Raw genomic sequence first — 26,265 nt, 5'->3', positions numbered from 1 at the left:
TGTAGCAATACAAACTTCCAAGATGTAAAGACACATAGAATTTGGCCGAAATGTCCTCTTTACTTGTGGATGAATCCTAAATTTATTTATTTGAGAATTATTCTATTTCTCACTGCAGTAAAAAAAGGAGCTTAAATTTAACCTACAAATTTACAATTTTTGCATAAAATCTACAGAATGACATTGTAGCTCCTTGTTGAATTGTATGCTGTAAACTTTACACCAAACTTTACACCATCTGCTTAATCTGACCGCTGAGATAATGGGGGCACACATTCACAGGAGGGACATAGGGGTGCACATTTATATGTGACACACATTCACAGGGGGAACATGTTCAAGGGGGGACACATTCACAGGAGTGCACATTTATATGTGACACACATTCACAGGGGGAACATGTTCAAGGGGGGACACATTCACAGGAGTGCACATTTATATGTGACACACATTCACAGGGGGAACATGTTCAAGGGGGGACACATTCACAGGGGGAACACTAAAAAATAGGGATGATAACAGGCTGTAGTATGTGCATGTACCAAGTGAACAGTACATGTTTCTGCTGTAGTAAATACAGGCATATCTCCTTCTGCACGTTTATATCAGGAATGTTAGCTTCATATTCCTGTTAACTAATAAAAAAAATTATTTGTAGCCTAAGAAGTTAGATCTTTATACAAATAACTTATCACTTTAGACTTAACAGAATTAATTTCACTTGTAAAAGTAAAGATTTGTGTACAAATTACCAGAAAAGGTCACTTTGAAGGACTATTCAATTCAGGTGACTGGATAAGAGCTGTAAACTTTAATGTTGTTAAAAAAAATGAACACAGTTAGACGCAATAACCTAAAGACTTGTTTAAACAGGGTAATGATCAGACTCCATTTAAGGCTGTAAACCTTAATGTTGTTAAAAATGTATTGTCCCATATTCAAATATGCGGTCCTCCGAGCAGGCACGTATGTACATACGTGCGTACGTACGTGCGTGCATGCGTGTTCCACAGATTATACCGTTTCCATGGAAACATTTCAGATCCTTCATAGTTTTAAAACTGATCCAGTCTGAGCACAATACTCTGCAATGACAAAGCAAATTTTTTTTCTGGAATGTTGTGTAAATGTATTAAGCGTATCCAACGACTAAAGCACTTACACATAATTTACTGCAGCACGTAGTGTCGTTCATTTGTAGTTTGTATTTGACCCTAAGGTATAGGGAAATGAGAACATATATATTCAATAACATTATTTTACACGTCTCATGTTTTTTGTAGTATAACATCTCCAAGACATGGAACAGTTACCATTAGACTTTCCTACAATGCAGCTCCATCTTCTGTAAATAACCTCTCCATTAATCAGTAGTACTACATTTTTCTTTTGCTCGCATGTTTTGTTGTTTATTTTTAGATAGTCGACAAGCCATGTCAAATATTGTCTGGAGTTTTCGTCATTTTAGATCACACGAACTTGTTGCACTTGCTACATCATTTACACATTTCCACTTACTCAGATGGAAATATTTCCATGTACTCAGTGATTTTGTTCTCTCTATATCCTCCTGAGACCCAAAGAAAAAAAAGTATTTCAATTTAGGTTTTTTTGTGATTTTCTGTTTCTTAAGAGTAAGACAAACATCTTACAGTTCACAGTTTTTCAAAATTGATTTTATTCTTAATTTAACAGCATGTCCACTGTAGAGGACGTCAGGATAATCTTAATGGGAAAAAAGCTTTTCTGTATTTTTGACATTCCAGCTATACAGGTGATATTAAATCAGGTGCATAGTGAACCTTTTCACATTCTGTATTGACATATTTGACATATTTCAGTTAAACAAAAATCATATTTCATTCTGTTTCTTTAAAATTTAAAATTCTTCGTTCTGCTTGACATTTTGTAAAAGCTCAGTGTTCGGTCACACAAGTCCATGTTTTCATTGTATTGTCTGATGACTGCTGGTCTTCTCACTTGGATGTGAGACTTCTTTTTGTTGGACCATCTTGTGCAGATGTCCTCAGGATCTTTTCCATGTATGGTACAGGCCATTAATACTGGTTTATTGTCATACCATTTTGTAATTGCCAGCTCAGGACTATTTCTGACCACCATAACTGATGCTCCTCGGGCTTCTTTTTGCAATTGTTTGTCACCAGTTAGCTGACATGGCTTTGGGACCCTGTTTTTCATTTGGGTTCCAGTTGCAGCAAGACCCTTTCACAATCCAGCAATACATCCATCAGGTTCACTGACGTGAAATATCGGTTGAAGAACAGCTGACTTTCTGCGGGCACAGATTCAACCATACGTAGGACTGCTGCTGCCCCAATGCCTGTTTTTTTGTGAGCAAATATATTCTTCCCCTGGTACACTTCAAAGTCAGCATCAAACCACCTGGAGAAGCAAGGACAAATAGCTTCAAACCAGTAGGATACGGCTTGCCTGGAACAAACTGCCTGATTGGACACCGGCCTGTAAAAGGAATGATTTGCTCATCGATGCAGAGCTTTCTTGGTTTAGAAGGCTGATGCATCCTTGCCTCACTCTGTCAAGGAGAGCTCTTACTTTCCAAAGAATGTCTGTTTTCCTTGTTTCTTGTCTCACATCCAGGTCTTCGACTATTTTTAGTGACTTTCTTAGCTTGAAGAACCTCTCTCTTGCCATTCTGTTGCTAATTATTGGCGCTTTCGTTTTTTGGGACCAAAACATCTTGATTCTTGGGTAACCAAGGCAGGCCATGTGAACTGATATTCCAAAGAACACCTTCATTTCCTGTGGTGTGGTGTTCAGAGACACTCCTCTAACTTGCAGTTCCCTTTCATTTGTGAACGTTGTCATGTTTTTAAAGATGTTGCTACCAAAGTACTCAACCAGACTCCAGTTTGCACGGGTTGTAGGATCATCTTGGTAACCAGATGGCATAGGTAGGACAGGACTGAATCTATAGGGATGAAACAATTCCTACATATGTTGGTAAATAACCCGAGTCATTCTTTTATCTTTAACCACTTTGATCACAATGAAATGTAGTTGTTATTTACCATAAATACATTGCAGCAATTAATAACAATGTAGCATATGGTGTATTTTACTATGGATAGCATCATGTATGGTTACCCTGGAGACAACGAGAACATGCGTGCTAGTCCCTGACCCCAGAGGGCGGCGGGTGTCGTGTTCACCTGTGCCTGTTAGCTCGTCTGATGAGCCTCCTGTCTCTTCTTCAGCGCTCTCTACGTCTTCATCAGCAGGTCCAGACTCATCCTCAGCATTTTCCTCATCCGATAAATCTGAATCTGCCGCTATTATTCTGTACAGAATCTCCTCTGCTTCTGTTCTGTCTCCTACAGCAATGTGGAGAAACACTGTGATGAGGAAAGACATCAAGATTATCCCGGTGTCCACTATAGAGGACGCTCATAAACTGGCTATTATTTCAACACAGTATTAAGAAAACTACTCTCAAACCTCACTGCATCATTCCTGACATGTTAATAAGCAATACAATATAAAAACATTATAGTTAAACAAATTTTCTCTTTCCAATAAAATTTACTTTTTCGCATGGAAGCCAATTTGTACTGACAGGGAAAAAAAAAACCTCCCACCCAGACACGTGTGGTATCACTGGAAAGCCCAGGATGTACTCTTTATAGGACAGCAGAAATTAACAGAGTAACTCAAATGAATGAAAAGACAGAAGCAAAAACACAATGTCCCTACAGAGGACACGCATGAATAGGCGGGGTTTCAGGATTATGCTCATGCATCTCTCAGTAAAGCGTGCGTGCTTCTCAGTGACATTCCTTCTGAGAAACGTGACATTTACGTCATCAGCCACTAGCCGTTCGCTGTGTGCACGCTGCGTGTTTAAACAGCAGCGGTCGTGCAGGTGCATTTGTGTTGCATGTGTTATCGGTGCTAACTTTTTCCTCACTGTTCCAGAGCTTTGTTGCATCCCTGACTACGCACTTCTGCATAGTGGCTGTCTTCTGATTTCAGTATGTTCAGGTCATATGAACGTAGTTACATTTTTAAAATCCACATAGCGCGCTGTAAGCACGAGATCGTGAGTACTTTCTGAGTCTAGTAGTCTCCAGTGAGAGCAACGGGACTTTTCCAACCTCTGGAAACCTTTCCAAACTTTTCCAACCTGTGGGGAAATGTTTTCGTTTCAATGATTGCTATTTTTGGTTCACGTATCAATGTACTCGCTGTTGATACGTTCACACTTTGGCTTGTTTGGCAAACAAGAAACTATAAAAGCAGATGATGAGGATATTTGGGTGAATCTAAAGTTATTGAGTATATGCGTTATTAGCACTAGAATGCATGTCTCGACTTTTTAAAATAACGTTATTCTGCGGCAAAACGGGTTTTCGATCTCCTGCCGGAGATCGAAAACGGAAGTGCTGTTTGCTCGCTAATCCGGATTGTTGAATCCGGATTTGCTCCCTCCAATGCAGTGTTTACCCTTCCTAACTGGCGGGATCGAGGGTTTGGGGAACACTTTCTCTATCAAACCGCTCCACGTTTTCACCCAACTCGTGCATTCTTTCTACAACGGGAGCGCTCGAGTATAAATACATAAATTGAGTTGTCGGGTGCGATTGACACCACCCAGCCTCCATTCATCCCTCATCGGAGTTGTAGCGCTCCACTTCGCCATCTTGCTACCCCTGGATTATCTATAGTTCCCACAGACCAGAAAACGTCCCCCAGTGCAGAGGTTACCGATATCACTAGTATTGATTGGTGTTGTTTTGCTTGCAAGTGGTACCTCAGACTCGATGTACTTCAGCGATAAACAAATTCACCATGGCGGTAGTTACAAATAACTTTGTCTTTAGCAAAAGTGCCATCTGGAAGGGATTTGTAATTTTCCATCTAAAACACCAGCGCTGTTTTTAAAAGACAGGTGACTGGGCTTTAGTTAGCCTACAGCTAATGGCTTTTAACTGTATTTTTTGCTGTTGTTTATTTCTTTGTTTTTAAATAGTGACGTTAACTCGTTATTAACGTATTCACTTTAACGCCTTGTATTAAAAATGAAAGCCTGAATTACCGCATTTACATATGTATGCAGATGTTCGACCTCTGGCGCATCCTACTTCTATCAAATGTCCTTGAAATGCTTCCAAAGTTTCATTGGAGTGCACTTGTGCCTAATTGAATTGATTGGATAAAATTTAGAAAAGCAAACACCTGTATGTATAACGTCTTATGGTTGATGGTGTATGCCAATGTGAAAACCAAGCTGTGAGGTCCAGAGAATTGTCCCTACACCTGTGAGATCTTGGATGGGATATAAGAGCATTCCAGAGTTTCTTTGTGGAGATGGGAGAACCTACCAGAACCACAACCATAAGTATAGCACTCGACCAACCAGGTCATTGTGGTATAAAGGCCAGAGGGAAGCTATTCCTGACTGAAAGGTACATTAGAGACCGCTTAGACTAGGATACAAATTGGGATGGAGAGAAAAATGTAAATGTGAAATTTATAAATGGTATGTATATTGATGAGTGTCACTGAGTAAGAAATTGGTAGAGCTGTTATAACAGGTGTCAAACTTTGGGATTGTGTAGAGTCCCCAAGTAAGAACTACAGTAACTTGATTAGTTGTTTGTACTATATAAGATGCTTGTAAAATGTATATGTTGTCAGATAAAGGCAACTCCACCATGAAAATGCACACTGATGTCTTTTCAGGAAACAGTTTCAGTAACATATCTCTGTGGTTGCTGATTCAAGTTTGAAGTTTGAAGTTTGGTTTATTTGTCATGTACATAGTTATACATGGTATAATGGTTTTGTGAAATGGTTTTGTGAGTGCTCTGTCCAAACAGGAAAGAAATGGGTGCATAAGGAAATATATATGTATCAAAAATACAAAAAATATATAACAATGTATGTACACTATATGTATATATACACAATGTACAATGTATATATGGATATATGTGTATGTACACAATGTACAATTCCAGTTTACAAATTTACAGATTTACAGTCACATGGTGGTGGTGGTCCCCACAGTTGATCAGTTTCCCTGATTCAGGGCCTGAATGGCCTGTGGGAAGAAGCTCCTCTTCAGTCTCTCTGTGTTGGTCTTCAGGGAGTGAAAGCGCTTCCCTGACCTCAACAGAGAGAAGAGCCTATTGTTGGGATGGGTGGGGTCCTTCACAATCCTCCTGGCCTTGGTCTGGCACCGCTTGTAATAGATGGTCTGCAGGTCAGGAAGTTCCGTATGAGTGATGTGCTCTGTTGAACGCACTACCCTTTGGAGTGCTTGTCTGTCCTGCTTGGTGCTGTTCCCAAACCAGACTGTGATGTTCCCTGTGAGGATGCTCTTGATAGTGCAGGTGTAGAAGTTCCGCAGTACCTTGGAGGGCAGTCTGAAGTTTCTTAGGCATCTGAGGTGGTAAAGATGCTGACAAGCCTTCTTTGCCAGGGAGTTGGTGTGGCGGGACCAGGACAGGATATGAACTCCAAGGTACCTGAAACTCTACTCTCTCCACCGTGGTTCCATTGATCCTCACAGGTTGATTTGAAGTCACAATTGTGTGAACCACAATATGATCTGTACTAAAAAACACTAAAACATTTAAAAACTATGAACTGCATTTAAAAACAAAACAAACATTCCCCTCAGAAAACTGACGCATTGAAGCACCAATGATGTAGTGGGCAACAATTTTACAGTAGAGGACTGATGCTCACACCCCATCAGGTCATGTGCGCTATCTACCTTGGCCAAGACTCCTAACACGACGTTTACCTACCATGTAGACGTAAAGATGAGTTGTTAATACCATTCGGATTGATACTATATACACACATATACAGTGTAGCAAATACGACGTTGCCCTTGGTTTCAATGTACAATGGAAACGGTTATAATCACGTAGCATGTGCAACACAACGCATCCGATAGAAGACAACAACATGAAGACAGCTGTTTGCAGTTTGATCTCAGCCTGTACTGCTTAGGAATTTGGTAAACAGAGGAACGAAGCAAAGAACAAAACACGTTAAACCACACTCCTGGGTCCAGGAGTTTGGTGGTGTGAATCACGTGACTCACATTTGCGCTTGGAAGCCTGCATTTTACAGTTTCACCCAGCAGAGGGTGGAAAAGTCACTATTTGTGAAATTATAGTGACTGTTGAGTGTTCTAGAATATATTATTTAAAGATCCGTTGCGACACGTAATTGACGTTGCTTTATCTCTCGCATATTTATTCCCCCCACTCTTTGTTCCAGTCTTATGTACTGTATATGCAGGCTTTGCACTAGACTACTCTATGATTTAGATATTGCAGACACTAAACACGTAGAACAGTTTACTGAATGTTTTGAGTTGTCCTACTACCTCATATTCATGTTCATTTTCCAGTTACTTTCAGTATAAGGACTGAAAACAAACTATCGAAAACTGCAGAAATGGACTCCCGTGCATCAAACGCACGAGCCGTATCTCTATATTGATGCCCGAAATCTCCCGAGGCAATGAACGCGCGCCCGCGCGCGAGACAGAGAGAGAGAGGAGTGAGTCGGGTGAGTGCGCGAGCGAGTGCGAGTGTCGTTCGCGTTGCAGAACTCGCGCGCGCCAGTCTGTGTCTCTCTCCGACCGCGCAGACCCAGTAAATCATGACTGCGAGACGCGTGCGTGTTTGACGCTCTTTCTGTGTCCTACACCGTCCCGCGCGCCTGGCCACTGAGATGCTGCCATGTCCACTGAACTATTCCCACGAGTGAACTTTTGGTGGATTACCGTGGCGGTCGCGAGCTTGGCAGCTGTGTCTGAGGTGAGATGCCACAGCTGTCACGAGGTGAAAACGGCTTTCCAGTTGCGCCAGATCGGACCTCTGAAATGGGTACCGGAGGCACCTGGCACAGGTGAGTGGCACAGCATGCACGCGGGAAAGGAAGAACCGCCGCGGAGGAATAAAACTCTCACCCCAAGTAAATAGATTTGCGCATAACGGTCTCAAGCTTTAACCAGTGCGGGGTTTTGCTCAGCGAGAAGGTAGAGGGACAGGTTTTCCCTTTGGCTGAATAAGAGTTGACTGCTAAAGGAAGCGTCGGATTTATTCAAAGTCCTTATCAAAGTTGTTTAGAAACACGCTAAAATTACGGTAGCGTGCTTATTCTCCGGAGGGAACGCAAAGTCCGTGAAATGTGCAGCTGCAGCTGCCAACAGTCTCCGATGCGTCTGTTTGTCTCCGTGTCGTGGTGAGTAACTTATCCAGAGGGACTCTCCGGTATCAGCAGCCCGGCACTGAAAAGAAGACCCCGCTGACCGTGTCCCCCGGTCCCGTAACCGGTTAGCGGAATAACGGCGGACAGACGCGCGTTGCGGACCGCTGTGCCGTGTGACCGTCTCCGCCCCGGGTCCGGAAAGCGCTGTACTCTGCCGAGACACGATTCACAACATGCGCCACACCGAAGCCCATGCACGCAAGTGAATATGATGTGTGTCGGTGAAACGCCGATTGTGTAACTCATGTTATCCACTTAGTTTCCAAAGTTTTTCTTGCATCATCATATCAATTTTAATGGGTTCTTGAAATTTGATAGACATTTATTCTTATTGAACAGGATATGATTAGTTTTTAAGCGAAGCACGAAAACATAGTGATGACTGTGTAGAATTTGCCCTTGCAGCCTTATGAGAATACGCGTTCTTATGCGAATATTATGAGAATATTGTGAGAATATGGTGAGAATATACGTTCTTATGCGAATATTATGCGAATATTATGAGAATATTGTGAGAATATGCGTTCTTATGAGAATATTATGAGAGTATTATGAGAATATTGTGAGAATATGCGTTCTTATGAGAATATTATGAGAATATTGTGAGAATATGTGTTCTTATGAGAATATTATGAGAATACGCATTCTTATGAGAATATTGTGAGAATATTGTGAGAATATTCGTTTTTATGAGAATATTATGAGAATACTCGTTCTCATGAGAATATTATGAGAATATTGTGAGAATATGCGCTCTTATGAGAATATTATGAGAATACTCGTTCTTATGTGAATATTATGAGAATATTGTGAGAATATTGTGAGAATATGTGTTCTTATGCGAATATTATGAGAATATTATGAGAATATTGTGAGAATATGCGTTCTTATGAGAATTTTATGAGAATACGCATTCTTATGAGAATATTGTGAGAATATTGTGAGAATATTTGTTCTTATGAGAATATTATGAGAATACTCGTTCTCATGAGAATATTATGAGAATATTGTGAGAATATTGTGAGAATATGCGTTCTTATGAGAATATTATGAGAATATTGTGAGAATATTATGAGAATACTCGTTCTCATGAGAATATTATGAGAATATTGTGAGAATATGCGTTCTTATGAGAATATTGTGAGAATATGCGTTCTTGCATAGTTGGGGTGCATCAGAACTTGATTAGATTGGAGAATGTCTGGGGCTAAGTCATTGCAGAACACAGACACACACACACTGTCTAAGGGTTTAAAGGCCAAACGTTGTCCGGTTCAGTGTTTTAGTAGATTTAACATACATGATCCAACTCATTAACCCTTCATGAGTTAATTAGAGAATATTTGTGCTGGATCAAGACTAAACACTCAAGCATTAGGCCCTGCAGGAACTATAGCTTTGAGCTCGGCACTGTGTTTAGGTTAGATACACAATTTCCGACACACAGAATGTTTCCTGGCAAGGCAGAGAAGCTGTAGACAATGCATTTTTCACACAGGCTAGGCCGACCAAACCATAATTAGGGTAAATCTCTTGATCGCAGAGTGGTTTGTGTCTCCCATAATTGGACCAGTCTCCACTTTCTTCTTGTGGCCACCAAGAAGAAAAAAGAATGCGAAGTATATGATGCTTCATAATGAAGCACTTCATAACGTCTGCTTTTGTTCCTGGGAGAAGATCGCAGTTCCTGCTCCTCTCGTGTTTAGCTGTATGCCTTCAGAAGTGAGGTATTCCTTTATGTAGGGTTTTAATACTCACTTCAGTTGTCAGCCCAGCCAGACATCGGTCATCATTATCAGTGCTGCAGAACTCCATCTCGTGCAGGTCCCTCGCTCATCCGTTAGGTCCTTAATCCGGTGTGCACAAACGTCCTGTACCCAAGGACCTAAACACTGTCCATGTAGTTCCTCTGTCCCAGTTCCCATCACCTGAGCCAAGCAGGCAAGGCCAGTCAATGCCTGGTACTGGTATTGCTGAGAGCAGAACTGTGGACTGCCTCAGGTTCAGCATGGAGAGGACGGGAAAAGGCTGTTATAATTTACTGCCTTAAAGTAATCCGAGCCTGCTGAGGATAAAATACGTAAACCAATAACAGAACAGTCGATGGGAACTCAGTGATGGAGGTTTTTTTTGCCATTAATTAGTTGATAGAGAGTCATCAGCTGTGCATTGTAGGTAAAATACAAATGTGATTGTTTGGCATGCAAGACCAGAGGGAGACGGATTTTATGTTGTAGGCTGTAGGGCCCTGATACTCACACATTATTCCTATAGGGCTGTTTCCTGCTCGTTTTTTTTCCCCCTGGAGGGCTGTTTCCTGCTCGTTTTTTTTTCCCTGGAGGGCTGTTTCCTCTTGATTTTGTGCCCTGTCTTTACGAAGGAGTCAGTGATGATGACACAGTGTCCAGTTGGCTGAACTAATCGTTCAGTCGTTGCTTGGACTGCGATTGGACTTGAGCTTGTGGTTTGTGATGCAGAGTGGTTTGTAATAGTAAATATGAGGTAACGTGGGCCCGTTTGCATTAGAATATGAAACTGAGAAACCATTAGAAACCATTTCAGGGACATATATAAACCCAAAGAAGCTTCCAGGTGTGTACCGTAGTCTACTGTAGTAAAAGATGCAGAAATGGTCGAAATTGCCGTGAATTAGACAAGGTTTCCATAGAATCGGGATGTTTCGGACAGCGGTCCTTCATCAGCTTTGCAAGTGTGAAGAACAGTATTTGCACAGCTGATGAATCTATGTCCGAAATAAATATATATATATATGTGTGTGTGTGTGTGTGTGTGTGTGTGTGTGTGTGTGTGTGTGTGTGTGTGTGTGCGCGTGTGCGCGTGTGCGTGCGCGTGCACGTGCGTGTGTGTGTGTGTGTGTGTGTGCGTGTGCGTGCGCGTGTGCGTGCGTGTGTGCGTGCGTGTGTGTGCGTGTGTGTGTATGTGTGTGTGTGTATGTGTGTGCGCGTGTGCGTGCGTGTGTGCGTGCGTGTGTGTGTGTATGTGTGTGCGCGTGTGTGTGCGCGTGTGTGTGCGCGTGTGTGCGCGCGTGTGCGTTCGCGTGTGTGTGCGTGTGTGTGTGTGTATGTGTGTGCGCGTGTGCGTGCGTGTGTGCGTGCGTGTGTGTGTGTGTATGTGTGTGCGTGTGCGTGCGTGTGCGCGTGTGCGTGCGTGTGTGTGTGTGTGTGTGTGTGTGTGTGTGTGTGTGTGTGTGTGCGCGTGTGTGTGCGCGTGTGCGTGCGTGTGTGCGTGCGTGTGTGTGTGTGTGTGTGTGTAATGAATATACTGTATTTTATGTTTTTTGGTGGGATGAGAGCAGCTCTTATAATAAAGATTGCCCTGCAGATTGCAGTAGCTGAGGCTTTTCTGGTCTAGCTAATGAGTTAGTGGAGTTGGGAAACGACTTCCCTGAGCCCAGTATCCCCCCTGCTGTGCTGAGATTAGCACCCACCACTGCTCACACATCCACAGGCCTTTCCAAACCTGTTCCTGTCAGCCCTTCCAAGCTGTTTCTATAATTACAGCACACGCATCCCTGTATGTGGCGTCTCGTTTTGCAGTTAGCTTCATCACTACTGGCCACAGAGAGGCTGGTTAGATCAAATTACATTTGGGGCAGTTTGACCAAGCCGGGCCAAAATGTGTAAAAAGGATCGTGCTGATTGGCACAGGAGGATGTGATGTCACTCATCGCTGGCTACACAGTTACAGCGTGTTATGTTAAATGCCACATTCCAGTTCATTCTTATACAGACATATAACTGTCCCTTTAACAGTGGAGTCGGACAGCTGACAGGCACGTGGGGCTGTAATGTGGAGGTCAGGCAGTCTGCAGGTCTGCAGTCATAGACAACATGAGGTCCGGAGCAGGAGCCTGGAATGTTGGGCATGTGAAAGTATGCCCAACCACTGACACAGACACAGACCAGCTCGAGAACTTCACCAAGCACGTAGACCACAACAGCCTTCATTCCCACTGGGTTTCACACACACACACACACACACACACACACACACACACACACACACACACACACACACACACACACACACACAGACAAATATGTTCAGGGTGCCCAAAAGTTCTAGGGCCCAATTTGACAAGAAACCATGATATTTTTTTGTGCGTGTGCGTATATTTATATTTTACTGTAAGATCGGTAAAAACGGTTTATTTAGCACTTATAATAGTGTATTGTTAAAGGAAAATATTAAATTAAACCTACAAGAAATAACAAAAAGAAAAATTGACCAATATGCACTAATATCAGCACACAGTGCTGTTATTGTGCTGTTATTTGTTATGAACTCCAAAGTTTTGCAATCACAAAAGTCAGTATGCCGATTGTTTGAAGTAGGCGTAACACATCGCGTAAACAGACTGCATGACTGTTTCTGCTGTCAAAAGTAACAACAGAGAAAAAATAAGTAATAAATTCATCATGAAGACATTGTCTGCAGCGGCTTGTTAATCATTACTGAAGACACACCAGATGTTCACTTGGAAAAAAGAGCCCAGAAATGGAGAGGTTAACTGGCTCTGTTCAGGGTAGTCAGAATGCGCTCTCTCTCCCTCTCTGCACACGCGTGTGTGTGTGTGTGTGTGTGTGTGTGTGTGTGTATGTGTAACTTCACCAACCGACATCATTATATTCTGCTGACAGGGGCATTTCATTAATATTAGTCATTGTGAGAAGAGCTTTATGTAATCGGTGCCATCGTGTCCCTTATCCACCTTATCCATGCTGTCCCTTATCCGTATCCACTGGTTACTGTGACATTGAGGTACTTCCTCTCTGTGTGTTCTCCTGTGAGACGTGACCAAGCGAGTTGGGCTGAGGTTGTGCTGATTCAGCACTCTCGCTACCATCCTGCGCTGTATGAGGGGACGGATCATTTCAGTCCTGGCACCCAGGGGTCGGGTCTAACCCGGTCCGGTTCTTTAGCATTATCTTCTCTCAACAGGTCCTTCAGTGAATTAGACTCAGCATAATATCATTCTCCTACAGAAATGTCACTTAGTCTTTAGGCATGTGGTTTCAGCTTTAGGATTCCCCCTCACTATCTAATAAATCACTAGCCTCCTCTATAAAACGAGACACGGCAGTGAAATATCCTCTATTAAACTTGACACCGTTATGAATCATTCTTTTGTAACCTTGTTCAAAGTCCTGTAAAAATGTTCTTAGCCCCCAACATTCCTTACCATCCTCTGTGCGAAAACTGTTCCGCGGTACTGCCGAAGACACAAGTTACTGGAAGTTTCATTTCCTTCTTTCATTGTTTATATATTTTGCTGCACTAGCATGGACGAGTAGGTGCAAACACCGGATATTAAAAATCGTGCCGCTTCTGCATCTTCTGTCTAGGTACCAGCTGGGCTGTCATGCCTCTCACCGTGTCTTCGCACCTCGTCCACTTTACACCTTATTGTCTTTGCGCCTCGTCCACTTTACACCTTATTGTCTTTGCACCTCGTCCACTTTACACCTTATTGTCTTCGCACCTCGTCCACTTTACACCTTATTGTCTTTGCACCTCGTCCACTTTACACCTTATTGTCTTCGCACCTCGTCCACTTTACACCTTATTGTCTTCGCACCTCGTCCACTTTACACCTTATTGTCTTCGCACCTCGTCCACTTTACACCTTATTGTCTTCGCACCTCGTCCACTTTACACCTTATTGTCTTCGCACCTCGTCCACTTTACACCTTATTGTCTTCGCGCCTCGTCCACTTTACACCTTATTGTCTTCGCACCTCGTCCACTTTACACCTTATTGTCTTTGCACCTCGTCCACTTTACACCTTATTGTCTTCGCACCTCGTCCACTTTACACCTTATTGTCTTCGCACCTCGTCCACTTTACACCTTATTGTCTTCGCACCTCGTCCACTTTACACCTTATTGTCTTCGCACCTCGTCCACTTTACACCTTATTGTCTTCGTGCCTCGTCCACTTTACACCTTATTGTCTTTGCACCTCGTCCACTTTACACCTTATTGTCTTTGCACCTTGTCCACTGGGCTGCAGCAGAGTGTTCATTTCTCACTCTGTTAGCGGCGGAAGTTGAGACATTTTTAAATGCGCATACGGCGTTCAAATCCAAACATGCCACCCGTCTCTAAAATATTCATTCTTTAATCACTCCTCCGGCCTTGCTTATGTTAGAACATCAAACAGGCTTTTGGTCAGCGAAGGGGAGAGTAAAGGAAGAGGAACAGTTCGTGCATTCATAAAGTCAGTGGCTGGCACAGGAAGAAAGTGGCAGCTCTAAGCCTCTGGTTTGCTCTCCTGCACATGCGCTTTCCACCGCTGCTCCTGCGTGCGGCGCTTCACCCAGTACTGAACACGGCTTTACTCAGTACTGAACATGGCTTCATGCAGTGCTGAACACACCGTTTCACCCAGTGTTGGATATGGTGTTTTAATATAGTGCAGACCTCAGTGTTGGATGCGGTGTTTATCCTAGTGCTGGACTCAGTGCTGAGTCCATGACTGATTTCAGGGTTTAATCCAGGGTTTAATCCAGAGCTGACCCCTGACCTGAACTTGGTCCCAAGTGCCACGGTGAGCCTGTGGTTAATCCAAAAACTGACATTGCTGTCTAATTATTTAGTGTATATATCCCAAAGGATATTACATGAAGGAAAGCGCTGAAAATGTTAACGATGACACTGGTCTAGGGTCAGTTTAATTAAAGCAGTTATAACGGGAGAATTAGACTAGCCTAGATTAACCTCTCATTCTGAAATGCCCTATGCATAAGGGATTTCAATCTCCTACTAATTTCTTGTGTCAGACTCTGTGATTGAACTGGAGGTAACTAAATGAGGCACATATGGCTAAAGTTTATGATGCCAAATTCCAACAGAATTCCAGTACAGATGAGCTTTTATCGTGGATGTAATTAAGCTTTCGGCAAACCTCCAGAATTCCCCTAACTGTTGTTTTATTTCATAATAAATGTCTCTAGACATGTGGGAATTTAGGTATTTTGAATTTTACTTTGGTTTCAGAAAATAATTGTAAGCAACAGGCGTTTATTCCGCCAGTACGTATATCTTGAAATATCCACAACAGACCACTGTTTAGTGTCAAGGTGATGAATTATGATGCTTAGTTGTACTTTCAGTAATGTTTCTTTGGATGTTCTCCGTTCCAGTGGTATTATTTCAAGGCCAGGTTATACCTAAACGTTGTAAGAGACATATGATACTCCATAAAATGTTGGTTTGTTCATTTGCTGGAGCCAGAGGTGTGTGGTTATGCAGAGGTGAGAGTCCATTGAAATGCCTGGTCAAACGTGCGGGTATTTCTGCTGTTTTTGTGTGTTAGAGGTGAGATATTTTAGTCAGATTGGCCAACTAACCTGCTGATTGCGTGTGTGTGCCTGTGTGTATGCCTGTGTGTGTGGCTGTGTGTGTGCGCGTGTGTGTGTCTGTGTATATGACCATGTGTACATTTGCGTCTAACTGCCGTGAGGTCTGTTTACGGTTCAAGAAGAGTTGCGCATGTCTGTGGTTCATGTGTCTGCCTGTCTGCCCCTGAGCCCTGGCGGTCTCTGCCGTGTTTGAGCCCAGCCTTTTAAAGCCATGGCTGCTACCGTAGCAGATTCTGAAGCGTGTGGCGAAGGTCTGGCCTGACGGTAACACCTCCTCCATCTGGAGTGCCACATGCCTCCCCCTCCCCCGCCCAAACACCCCACCTCCACCCTTCCTGGACTTAGTCCCCAGTTATTAGCCTCTCGGGTTGGCATCAACACCAGGCGCATGCCCAGAAACCGCGGGCGCATGCCCAGGGCCTGCAGAAAGGTGGCTTTGCTGCCAGACCCTTTGGGGGGGGGTGATGTTTTCCTTCCAGTGAGGGTCGGAACCGCAGCTCAACAGGCCCAGGTAAACACGCAGATGTATAGCAGGCCCGAGTAACGCTGACGGCTTCGCAGTTTATGCCACTACTTCAAAGGACCAAGAGCATCCAAGAAAGGATGGAGAAAAACCAAGGAGTGAAAAACAGAGAGCTTAGTATTACTTCAGCTATCATCAATTACCCGACTTTAATCTTTAAAGTTTAGACATGCGCGTGTGTGCACGTAAAGGATGGTATGATCAGGAAATTGCTTTAGCCCACTCTCCCCCTTCAAACCACGAGTCTCTGTAAACACTGAAATCATAACAAAAATTTACATTCCATGAAGAGTGCACACTAAAGGCCTTGGATCACGCCACAGATTTCCTTCTTCTCTCAGGCTCCGCCGCCCCCCCACTGCCTCAGCTCAAAGGCGTAGCCAGAACTCTTTTAACTTTGACCCTGAGGTTGCTCGGGTCGTGTTGGTGTGAGCAATGAGAATGGAACTGAGACCTAATCCACCCAATTAAGCAGCTGGCACTTGTCACCTGTGAGTGATTAGGGGCTTATAAGTGGAGTGTGAACCCCAGCCAGCAGGAGCCATGGGAGTGTGTGTTCGCACACAACCCCGGAATAAAACCCTCAAAAAACACTTACTAATACAATTGTGCAATTTACGCATATGTATCCAGTTACTTACTCCGAAATTACCCTGGGGATGTTCCCAATATCGTAGTGATAAACGTTTGGATCCTTCTCAGTGACTGCACAGCTTAAGAAGTCATTTGGACTCGATTGTTCTCAGATATTCCTTAGAGTTTCCGTCCGACGTAAAGAAGTGGCGGGGTAGTGGTGGCAGTGCTAGCATTCCAAAGAACTCTTCCTGAGCTCTAGATGCCCATCCGACTGGGTTCCACATCCCCATCTTCCCAGCCACACTCCACCAGCCCTGGAGAAAGCGGGCATTGTTATCCTTGGAGATGCCTCACTGCGGTATCTGTTTAGTTGAATTTGGGTAAGACCATGTGTTGTTTCATATTGCAGCTTTAATAATCAGGGGTGCCTGCAGTGGGCGGTGTTCCTACGTAGAAATCGCCTGAAAGACTGTGAGAACATCCAGACCTCATTAATCAAGTTACAATTGATAATAATTATTCATTGATTGATTGATTTATTTGTCTGTCTGCTGTCAGTCTTAAGGATGTCCCTGCATTGCGGGAATAAGAGAGCTTCTAATGAATAACATTTAATAAATAAAAATAACATTTATGCCTTTCAAGACACCCAAGGACACTGTACAGTGTACCAGTACACAATAAAACCCAATATTTTCTCACCCAGGATTTAAGACTACTTTTGAACAAGGCTGCAGACGAACTAGCACAGGGGGGACCTCCATGAACTGGAGCTACCAGCACTGAATGCCCCGTCACCAGATGTGCGCAACTTGGAGGGAGATACCGTTAGTATCAGCAAGAGTATATACTGCAAATAACTCCCATATTACTGATCTGGGACAAAGCATGAAACAGAAGTGCTTCTTGTCTTAATTGTGGCTGAAAAGCCAATCAGAATGGCCGCAGACTCATTAATATCGGAGCTGAAACAATGAGTCCAGGCCCAGGGCAGTAGACTATGTGATGGTTTGGTTTGTGCATGCGCAGATCTGTATGTCATTCGCCTAACGATGAAACAACTGGAAGTTTAGCCTTTTGGCCAAGACCAGGGAACATACATACTCTCTTACAGATTATTGAGGTACTTCACTCTGGATAAGGGCATAGGTCAAATGACAAAGGAAACAAACAAAAATGTTTGTTTGGTTGCTTGTTGGTTTGCTTGTTGGTTTGCTTTTTTACAAAAAGTAAAAAATAATACAAAGCATTATTTTTTACTTTTTGTTGCTCTTGGAATTGAGTATTTAACCTGTTGCTGTCAGTTTGCAGTGCAACTCTCTTCTGTTTCCACTGTAAATTTCACACGTGACAAACATAGTAATCAGATCTTTTCAATGCACACTCCAGCACCATAGTCAGCACTCACTCTGGCTGCAAGGTGCCCATTTAAGCAGATCTTGACTAACCATGCCCGCACTTAAAGATTTTAATCACTATAAATAAACAAGGCCATTACCTTAAGATTGACCTAAAAGAACCACGCCTTCCAACACCTCAGGAATCACAACATCTGAGGTTTTATATATCGAAATGAGGAGAAACGAGGCTGCAACCATTAAACCTTCTGGTCTCTTAGTAAACCCAGCAGCTGTGGTTCTGTTTCTGACGTTGCTCTGATATTCCCTGCACTGCTATACGAACTGCTGAACCGAGTTCCGGAATTTCCTTAGTGTCCAGTCTGCTGCCAACATGATTTCAGCAAAGCCAAGGGCCTTGCATAGACCTCTCTCTCTCTCTCGCTCTCTCTCTCTCTCTCTCTCTCTCTCTCTCTCTCTCTCTCTGTCACTCTATCTGTCTGGTTCTGGTTGCATCAACTCTTAGAAGTCAGCTTTTAGACGAATGAGGAGTGCGAGGAAAGAGACAGACAGGCGAGATGCAGAGAGCAGGAGACGGGGGGGCGGATTTGCAACAAGGAGCGTAGAAGACGAGTGCTGACCAGAGAAGCGGTCTCAGCAGAGGACAAGAAAGGAACGATGACAGTGATGGTGAATCTGAGACTGAAAGGAGAGAGAGAGCGAGAGTTGGGCAGAGGTCAGTGATGACTACACTCTGCTGGGACACATGGCAGCTGGTGTGTCCTGGATAATTAAGCCACAATGATGTGTCGCCTGGGTATGTGGATGTGGAGGGGTGTGCGTGTGGGTGGGGCTCGGGGGGGCTTCAGAGCTATCCAGCCCTATTGTGTTTCAGGGCCAGATTTGGAACTGGGTGGCACAAAGCTTGACTCGGGGTCGAGATGAGCGAGAGAGTGCTAGAGAGACATTTCTTGGGGTCATGTTTCATGGCACCCCCCCCGGAGGTCCAGAATGTTGCGTGCAACCAGGGCCTCACTCTTCAAGAGCTAATTCTGTCTGTAATGTTAGTATGATGTGTGTGTGTGTTTAACATTTGGGTGACTTCATTTGGGTGCCCGTGCTAAGTGCGCTCTTCAGTGTGTCTGTGAGCAAGTGCGAGTGTGTGTAGTGGACAGCATTAATTTAGGAAAGTCTGATAGCATCAGATCATCAGACTAACTTGGATATGAAAGGATAGTAGGATGGTATTAGGGCTAAGCTGTTACAGGAAGTGACCCCACTGGCCCCTCTGTCAAACTGAGCGAGGGGCAGCCGAGACGACCCTGTCTCACACCCTTCTGTGTGTCCGTGTGCCTGCTAAACAGTAATGTACTATGTGAGATGAAGGTGATTGACTGAAATCTTTTCTCTTTCTCTACCTCCCCCCACCCCACCCGGTCTCAGACGCCGACCTGTCCGTGTGTAAGCATGCCGGGCCGTCGTGCTGCACGCGGAGGATGGAGGACAGCTACAGGACCGCGGCAGTGAGGGACCTTGGGCATGGCGTCCGCACATACAGCTTTGAACTCAAGTACCTGCTCTCAGAGCACGCGACCGTCTTCAAGGGTACGGGACAACTGAAGCCTGGCTGGATGGATGGATGGATGGATGGATGGATGGATGGATGGATGGATGGATGGAAAGATGAGGGAATGGACAGACTGATGGATGAATGGAGTAGTGTATGAATGGATGGATGGATGGATGGATGGATGGATGGATGGATGGATGGATGGACAGATTTTTCAAATGCATTCTACAAGTCATAGTGCTCTTGCATTTATTAGTTAAAGTGACATACAGAAAACAAACACAAGCGCTGAAGTGACGAGGAGATGAACCATATGATATTTGAGCAGTTACATGGATGGATGACTTTGGATTACTCATGGTCTTGTGGATGACTTCATGTCTGCAATAATGAGACCTTCAACAACCTAACTCGTTGATGTTGGCTAACTCGTTGATGTTGGCTAACTCGTTGATGTTGGCTGTTCCCTGTGTGTCTAAGACAAGCAGTAATTTACTACATAAAATGCCTGATTTTTTTTTTTCTTTTCTTTTTTGGTCACAAACTGTGTACATTTTTTTCCACACAGGAACTGCTTCTGTTCTACTTAATAATCAAACAGGACAGTGATGGAGAAAGATAATGATTTCTGAGTTTCCCGGGCATTTGTTGGAGAGGGACTCCTTTTTGGGGGTATAAACTTGTCTGCCTCCTGACTGGTACATGCTTGCATTAGGGTTTGTGGTTTGGCGGCTGAGGACTTATTGTTTTATGCTTTGGCTAATCCGGGTTATTAATGTGGCTATAGACATGCGTGGTTTGTTGAGAGTGTAAGGCGGTTTACGCTGCAGGGGTTTTGGCTACGTGCGACTGAGGAGGCCTGGGAGTTTGGCTGACGGCTTTGGCTCTGGATGTGTTCAGTATGCTCTCAGTTGATTAACTGGGCACTGAGGTGTGTGCGTGTGATTTCAGGCCACACCAGAAATGTCCCCTTAGACCGCTGGAGACGGACAGATACAGTGGTTTAAGAAAACCTGTGGCTGACCAAAATCATTTGGATAAAAGTTTCTTTCCCACTTTTGCTTTGAAACTGTTATTTATGCTGGCTGTCTTCCTTTGGAAGTGTCATAAGTTTGCTTGCTTTCTGTCTTTTTTTTTTTTTTCAATTCTAATACGTTCAGACATCAATTTCCCTTTCAGATATCCCAGAAAGCAAAGCTGTGTGTGTATATACTACACTGAGCCTGGACCCAGACTCGGCTTTCCAGAAACCTGGTCCGTGATCTTGGCTTGCTCTGCACGCTCCACCAAGACCATGCTATGGCTCCTAACGAAAACTGAAGTTGTCATTGAAAAGTTGTTTACAATTCCTGAGACTCACAAGCAGTCATATAAACCAAAGCCTTTGTAAACATGCGGGGTCTGACATGATTATGAAAACATATTTACAAATGACATATTCCAGCCTGATAGCCTGTTCTGTTCACTTCCTCTGATCTGTCTTTGTCTCTGGATCTCTGACAAAACTTTTGTTCCATCTCACGGCCCAACAATTCAATAACAAACAGCTGGAGAGAAAACAGCTGAGCTGTCAAATCACTCTTGGTCCCTTAACGCAGGATAATTGTGTGTGCAAATTGCTGCATGCATCTCTAAGATAGACGTACACACTTTGACTTATGCTCTTTATTGTTTCATTTGAAATGTGGAGCACTGAACAGCACAGGATGTGTCACTGTCGTGACAGGCTGAGGGCGGAGCCTCCTGAGAGCTGGGAGATTTAACGAGCTGTGGGCGGAGCCTCCTGTGCGCCGGGAGCTTTAACGAGCTGGTCAGTCAGTGCTTCTCCACCTGCTGTTTACTTTGGCAGAGAATGCTGGCCACTGCCTAGGATCCCTACATGCTCATTCATGTGCGTCCGGTCTGGCCGAGTGAATGAATGCTAATACATAATTACATACACACACACACACACACACACACACAGCCTGGAGGGTTTGTAGAAGGAGGTCCTATCAGGGTTCGTCTGCCACTGTTATTCAGCAGTAATCTGGTCCGATGGCCAGGGTCCACTGATGGGCTACAGTACTGTACATGCAGGAGGGGTCACCAACATGTCCATTAGGAACAGAATGGAATGTGCACCGGCACTGACCACGAAACACACGCACAGACACAGACACGCACACAGGCTCAGACACACCTCTTCTCTGTCTGGCTCAGCCCATGGTTTTCCGAGTGTGTTAAGTAGGTTCCATATGTAGGCTGGAATTAAATGGGAATTTAAGGGAGACAGAATGTGTGGCGCGTGTGTAATAAATGTCCTCGCGGGAACGTCTAGCAGTTTTGAATGGGCTGAGAATTCGTTTGTGTGTGTGTGTGTGTGTGTTGTTTATTAATCTGACTCAGCTATTGTCAAATATCAAATTTGTCTCTCTTCAGGCTATTTCTCCCTCTAACACACACGCGCGCGCATGCACACACACCGTCTCACACACATGCCTGCACAAACACACACACACATACATACACCCACACACACACACACACACACACACACACACACACGTTTTCCCTCTTGCCCTTTTCTGTTTGTACAGAGTGGAGTCATGGAACGTTGTCATGAAAAACTTTTCATAGTGACTCTTAAGCAATGTTGGGAATGTCTGGGAAATGAACATGTGTCATCGCAGCCGGAAGACAAATTGGGAATGTTAAAACAATAGAGCTGATTGTGGCGTTCCCACAGTGGGCTTGCCTTTATGGCCCAGGCTGAAGGAAGGATGACCAGGAACGTGGATGAGGTGTTTAGGAGACCAGTGGAACTGCCCCGGTGTTATGGTCTCCTTCATCACTCTCGGCAGAAGCCAGAGGTCAGAGGTCAGGGCTTCTGACTGGAGAGATGGTGGTTCACATGGATTAAAATCACACACACACACACACACACACACACACACACACACACACACACACACACACACACACACACACACACACAGGGAAAGGATTTGCTTCTCAGGTATATATAAAGGTAGTGAGATGTATTACTCCAGTCCCTATCAGGACATTTCCAGTGTCCTGTCAGAGTTTTCCAAGAGAATAAAGGTTTTATGGGGAAGAGGAAACTGCGGAAGTTCACTCTTGTACTGATCAAGGGAGCAGGAGTTGGCCAGGAAGGGTTTGTGTTCCTTTTAGGATGAATAGGATCTATCTAACATGGATATTTTTTTAGAGGTTTGTTGGCAGTTCTGTGAGGACTGATGGGAAGAAGAGAGTTGGGTGGCTCCTCTTTGCAGGTTGATTGATTAAGATCCATTTTCAGGCGCAGACAGCAATCCAGGGCAAAATGTCATATATCCCATAGTTTTAAAATCTGTATTTGTTCTGTTTCATCCTTATATTATAGGAAGCCTGAGAGGAGGAAAGATGAAGGTCTAAATAGATTAATCTTATATCCACACCTGTTGGACAAGAAACTCTTAGAAGTGCTCATTGAACACTGATTTGGAGTATGTGAGGATTAGCATTGGGGAACACCCACGATAAAGAGCTGCTTCTCCTGCATAATCCACCCCCCAGGCCAGTAGAGATGACCCTGTCTGCATGAGCCATGACCGAGCACGGCAGTTGTTTTTGTTAGGCTGTGTCACATGGAGCTTGACCTCCGTTGGTCAGCAGGTCGAATAAAATGGACAGTCTCTGCATGGACTCCGAGGACCTCAGCGACTGCAAAGAGTGAAAGACTTCATGGTGCAAAAATTGGATGACTACACGATCCAAGTGTTCCTTGTTTAGTCATTTGTTTTGTTTTACGACGCTTTTGGGACGCCGCCCTGTTTGTGTTATTAAGCGTACTTACTCAATATATTTGTGACACCAGTGCTGTTTTTAAAAGACCTGTCATTTTATTTTACCAGTTTGGGTTTGGATTCATGTGGATGATATGGAACTGTAGCATTCTAGATGACTTCAAAATGTGTGCCCTTATGTCTACTTTACGTCACACTTCACACCTGAGCTGATGTGTAGTGGCGAGATGAGAGGATCTGAGGAGTCTAGCCGAAAGACTTGTAGCAAAGAAACTGACACCAAATAAATCCATAAATATGTCAGTCCACTGCACACACACAAAGTATACTACATGGACACTTTATATGTGTGTGTGTTCACGTGCGTGTATATATGTTGGTGTGTGTTGTGTTTGCTTGTGTGTGCCTGTGTGTGTGCACATGTGTTTATGCGCATGTGTGTGTTTGTCTGAGTGTGTTTCTGTTTGTTTGTGTGTGTGGGCACGTGTGTGTGTTTCTGTGTGTGTGCACACTAGCCGGCTGAACTGCTGGTTGGCTGTTTATCACAGCATGTCACTGTTGGTTAAATGAATCAAAGGTAGCTGTGCTGTGATTGGTCTCTCTACTCTGCTCCTTTGCGATCCGGAGTGTCTGGCCGAAGGACACAGCAGATCCTGCTCTAGAAAAGTCTGGAATGGCAAGGCCAAGCAGTTGTTATTCGCACTACCCTTCTCTGGAGATAAGACGTAAGAGAGCCTGTTTGTTCTCAGGGTTCATGTCTGGCCAGCTTTGCATAAAGGAAACTCAAAATGCTTTTATATGTCTGACCTATCGCTGAGAGAAAGCTGCTTGGAAAAGCCACTTCCTTAGCCACTCTATTACAGCTGTCTGCTCTCCCAGCTGTGGCCAGGGCCGTCTGGTCTGAGCGCGAGGATGGCTTGTTGCGTCGCGTCTGGTGCGGCGCTGATCTGTGTGTGGGGGGGGGAGACCCAGTCGTGCTGCAGTAGATTAGTGTCCCGAGGACTTCGGTGTGGGAGGTTTGGCAGGAGTCCCAGCTGAGGCAAGGATGCACTAAACAGACCTGACAGTTTAATCTATAAAGAGCCTTGTGGTGACGTGTTCTAAGTCAATCAATCGATCGATCAGTCAATCAATCATTTTCATGCAGTTGAGCATGATGTGGAGTCCGGATGAACATGGCCCTGTCTGCCCTGAAATGCCCCTCCTACCCTGCGTCTCAACTATGGGTGACCAATTAAAACTCTTGGAGCTCCAGCCAAACTGATGTCTTTGTGCGGTATGTTGTGTTCTGGCTTCCCTGCTCTGATTGGCCCACTGGGAGCCGTTGGAGGGAGTTCTGGACGTCATCTTTAAAGTGTGTATCTCATAATTAAAGGCTTACAGGTACTTATGGAATCATCTTTAGGCTAATGGGACGTCATCACCTTTGACCTTTATATGTCTACTGTGCTGTCTCCCTTACAGGTTAATAATGTTGGTAATGTATTAATAAGCCAAGTCTCTCTTTTGTGTGTGTTCTTTAATTTCCAAATTTCATGGGATGTTATGAGGGTAACTTATTGTTATTATCAGGGAAACTTGGCCTAAAGTCATTTTGGCCTAGAATGGGTCTGTTCCATACTCCACCATAGTCATCATGGCACTCCAGCAGCTTCAGATGGGGCAGTGAGCATCAACCTCTTTATCGGGAGGTTCTGAGGAGCAGAACATCAACCTCTTTATCGGGAGGTTCTGAGGAGCAGAACATCAACCTCTTCATCGGGAGGTTCTGAGGAGCAGAACATCAACCTCTTCATCGGGAGGTTCTGAGGAGCAGAACATCAACCTCTTCATCGGGAGGTTCTGAGGAGCAGAACATCAACCTCTTCATCGGGAGGTTCTGAGGAGCAGAACATCAACCTCTTCATCGGGAGGTTCTGAGGAGTGGATCTCGGTGCAGGAGGCGGGATGTGATGGGCTGGACTGGTGATGAAGTTGAAGAAAAAAATCTCTTTTTTCCCCGTTTTCTGTCTGCGTTCTTTTTACCGTCATTGTTGTTCCGTTGGCGGTTCTGGTCCCCAGGCCCATAACTGCATGACATCACGAGTCCAGAAAGGGATTGGAATGGGATTACACTCCCCTCCCATCCGCTTACTGGCTGGACTGGTCTTTCCCAGAGTTATTTTCTGACTAATTGAACTCGCCATGTTGCTTCCTGTGTGGAGGTGGATCAAGAGTGAGATCTCAGACAGACAGTGTAAAAAGGATCAGAGAAACTGGGAGTTAGAGCTAGTCCCATTCTTTGACTGTCCTCATTCCACTAGTGCAAGTAATGTGGAGGGAGAGAGAAACAGCCTTCTATCCAAAAAATGGATGTTCCTTACATACAACAAAACAAACCTGACTTTGGTGGTAGGGTCAGGTGCCACACACCAGCTCCTTACCGGGCAGCAGGGACAGGCAGGACACGCAGGACATAGAGACTCACAAGACACACTACCTTGGGGAACCCTTTGGATAACCAGCTGTCATTTTCTAATTTCTTATTGCTGACTTGACTCAGTCATGCAGGTTTCTGCTCTATAACATCAGGAAAATCTTGATTTTATCTCTACAAAAGCCGCTCAGGTGCTTTTTCTGTCTTCTATCATCTCCAGACTGGGCTACTGAACGGTGCTTCTGGCAGGTCTTACCATCTGTGCTGTCAGACCCCTGCGCCTCATCCAGAATGCTGCCGCACAGCTTGTTTTCCATCTCACAAAGTTCTCCTGAAGTTTTTCTGAAGTTCTCATAAAGTTCTCCTGAAGTGCTCATAAAGTGCTCATAAAGTTCT

At 44.3% G+C, this 26,265-nt stretch overlaps 1 protein-coding gene across 2 annotated transcripts in view; it reads left to right on the top strand.

Moving 5' to 3' along the window:
• The first annotated feature begins 7,507 nt into the window (after positions 1 to 7,507).
• The window catches only part of gpc5c (glypican 5c), a 120,620-nt gene continuing 101,862 nt past the window's right edge, over positions 7,508 to 26,265 (top strand). For both annotated transcript variants that reach the window (XM_035527737.1, XM_027017439.2), the window contains exons 1-2: positions 7,508 to 7,911; positions 19,539 to 19,700. In XM_035527737.1, coding sequence (XP_035383630.1) covers positions 7,743 to 7,911; positions 19,539 to 19,700 — 331 coding nt within the window. In that variant the 5' untranslated portion in view covers positions 7,508 to 7,742. The remainder of the gene's footprint in view (positions 7,912 to 19,538; positions 19,701 to 26,265) is intronic.

This window comes from Electrophorus electricus, chromosome 7 (assembly GCF_013358815.1).
Source record: "Electrophorus electricus isolate fEleEle1 chromosome 7, fEleEle1.pri, whole genome shotgun sequence".
In the NCBI taxonomy this organism is placed as follows: Eukaryota; Metazoa; Chordata; class Actinopteri; order Gymnotiformes; family Gymnotidae; genus Electrophorus; species Electrophorus electricus.
Note: the sequence above shows the minus strand (reverse complement) of the source record. Positions and strands in the feature narration are given on the sequence as shown.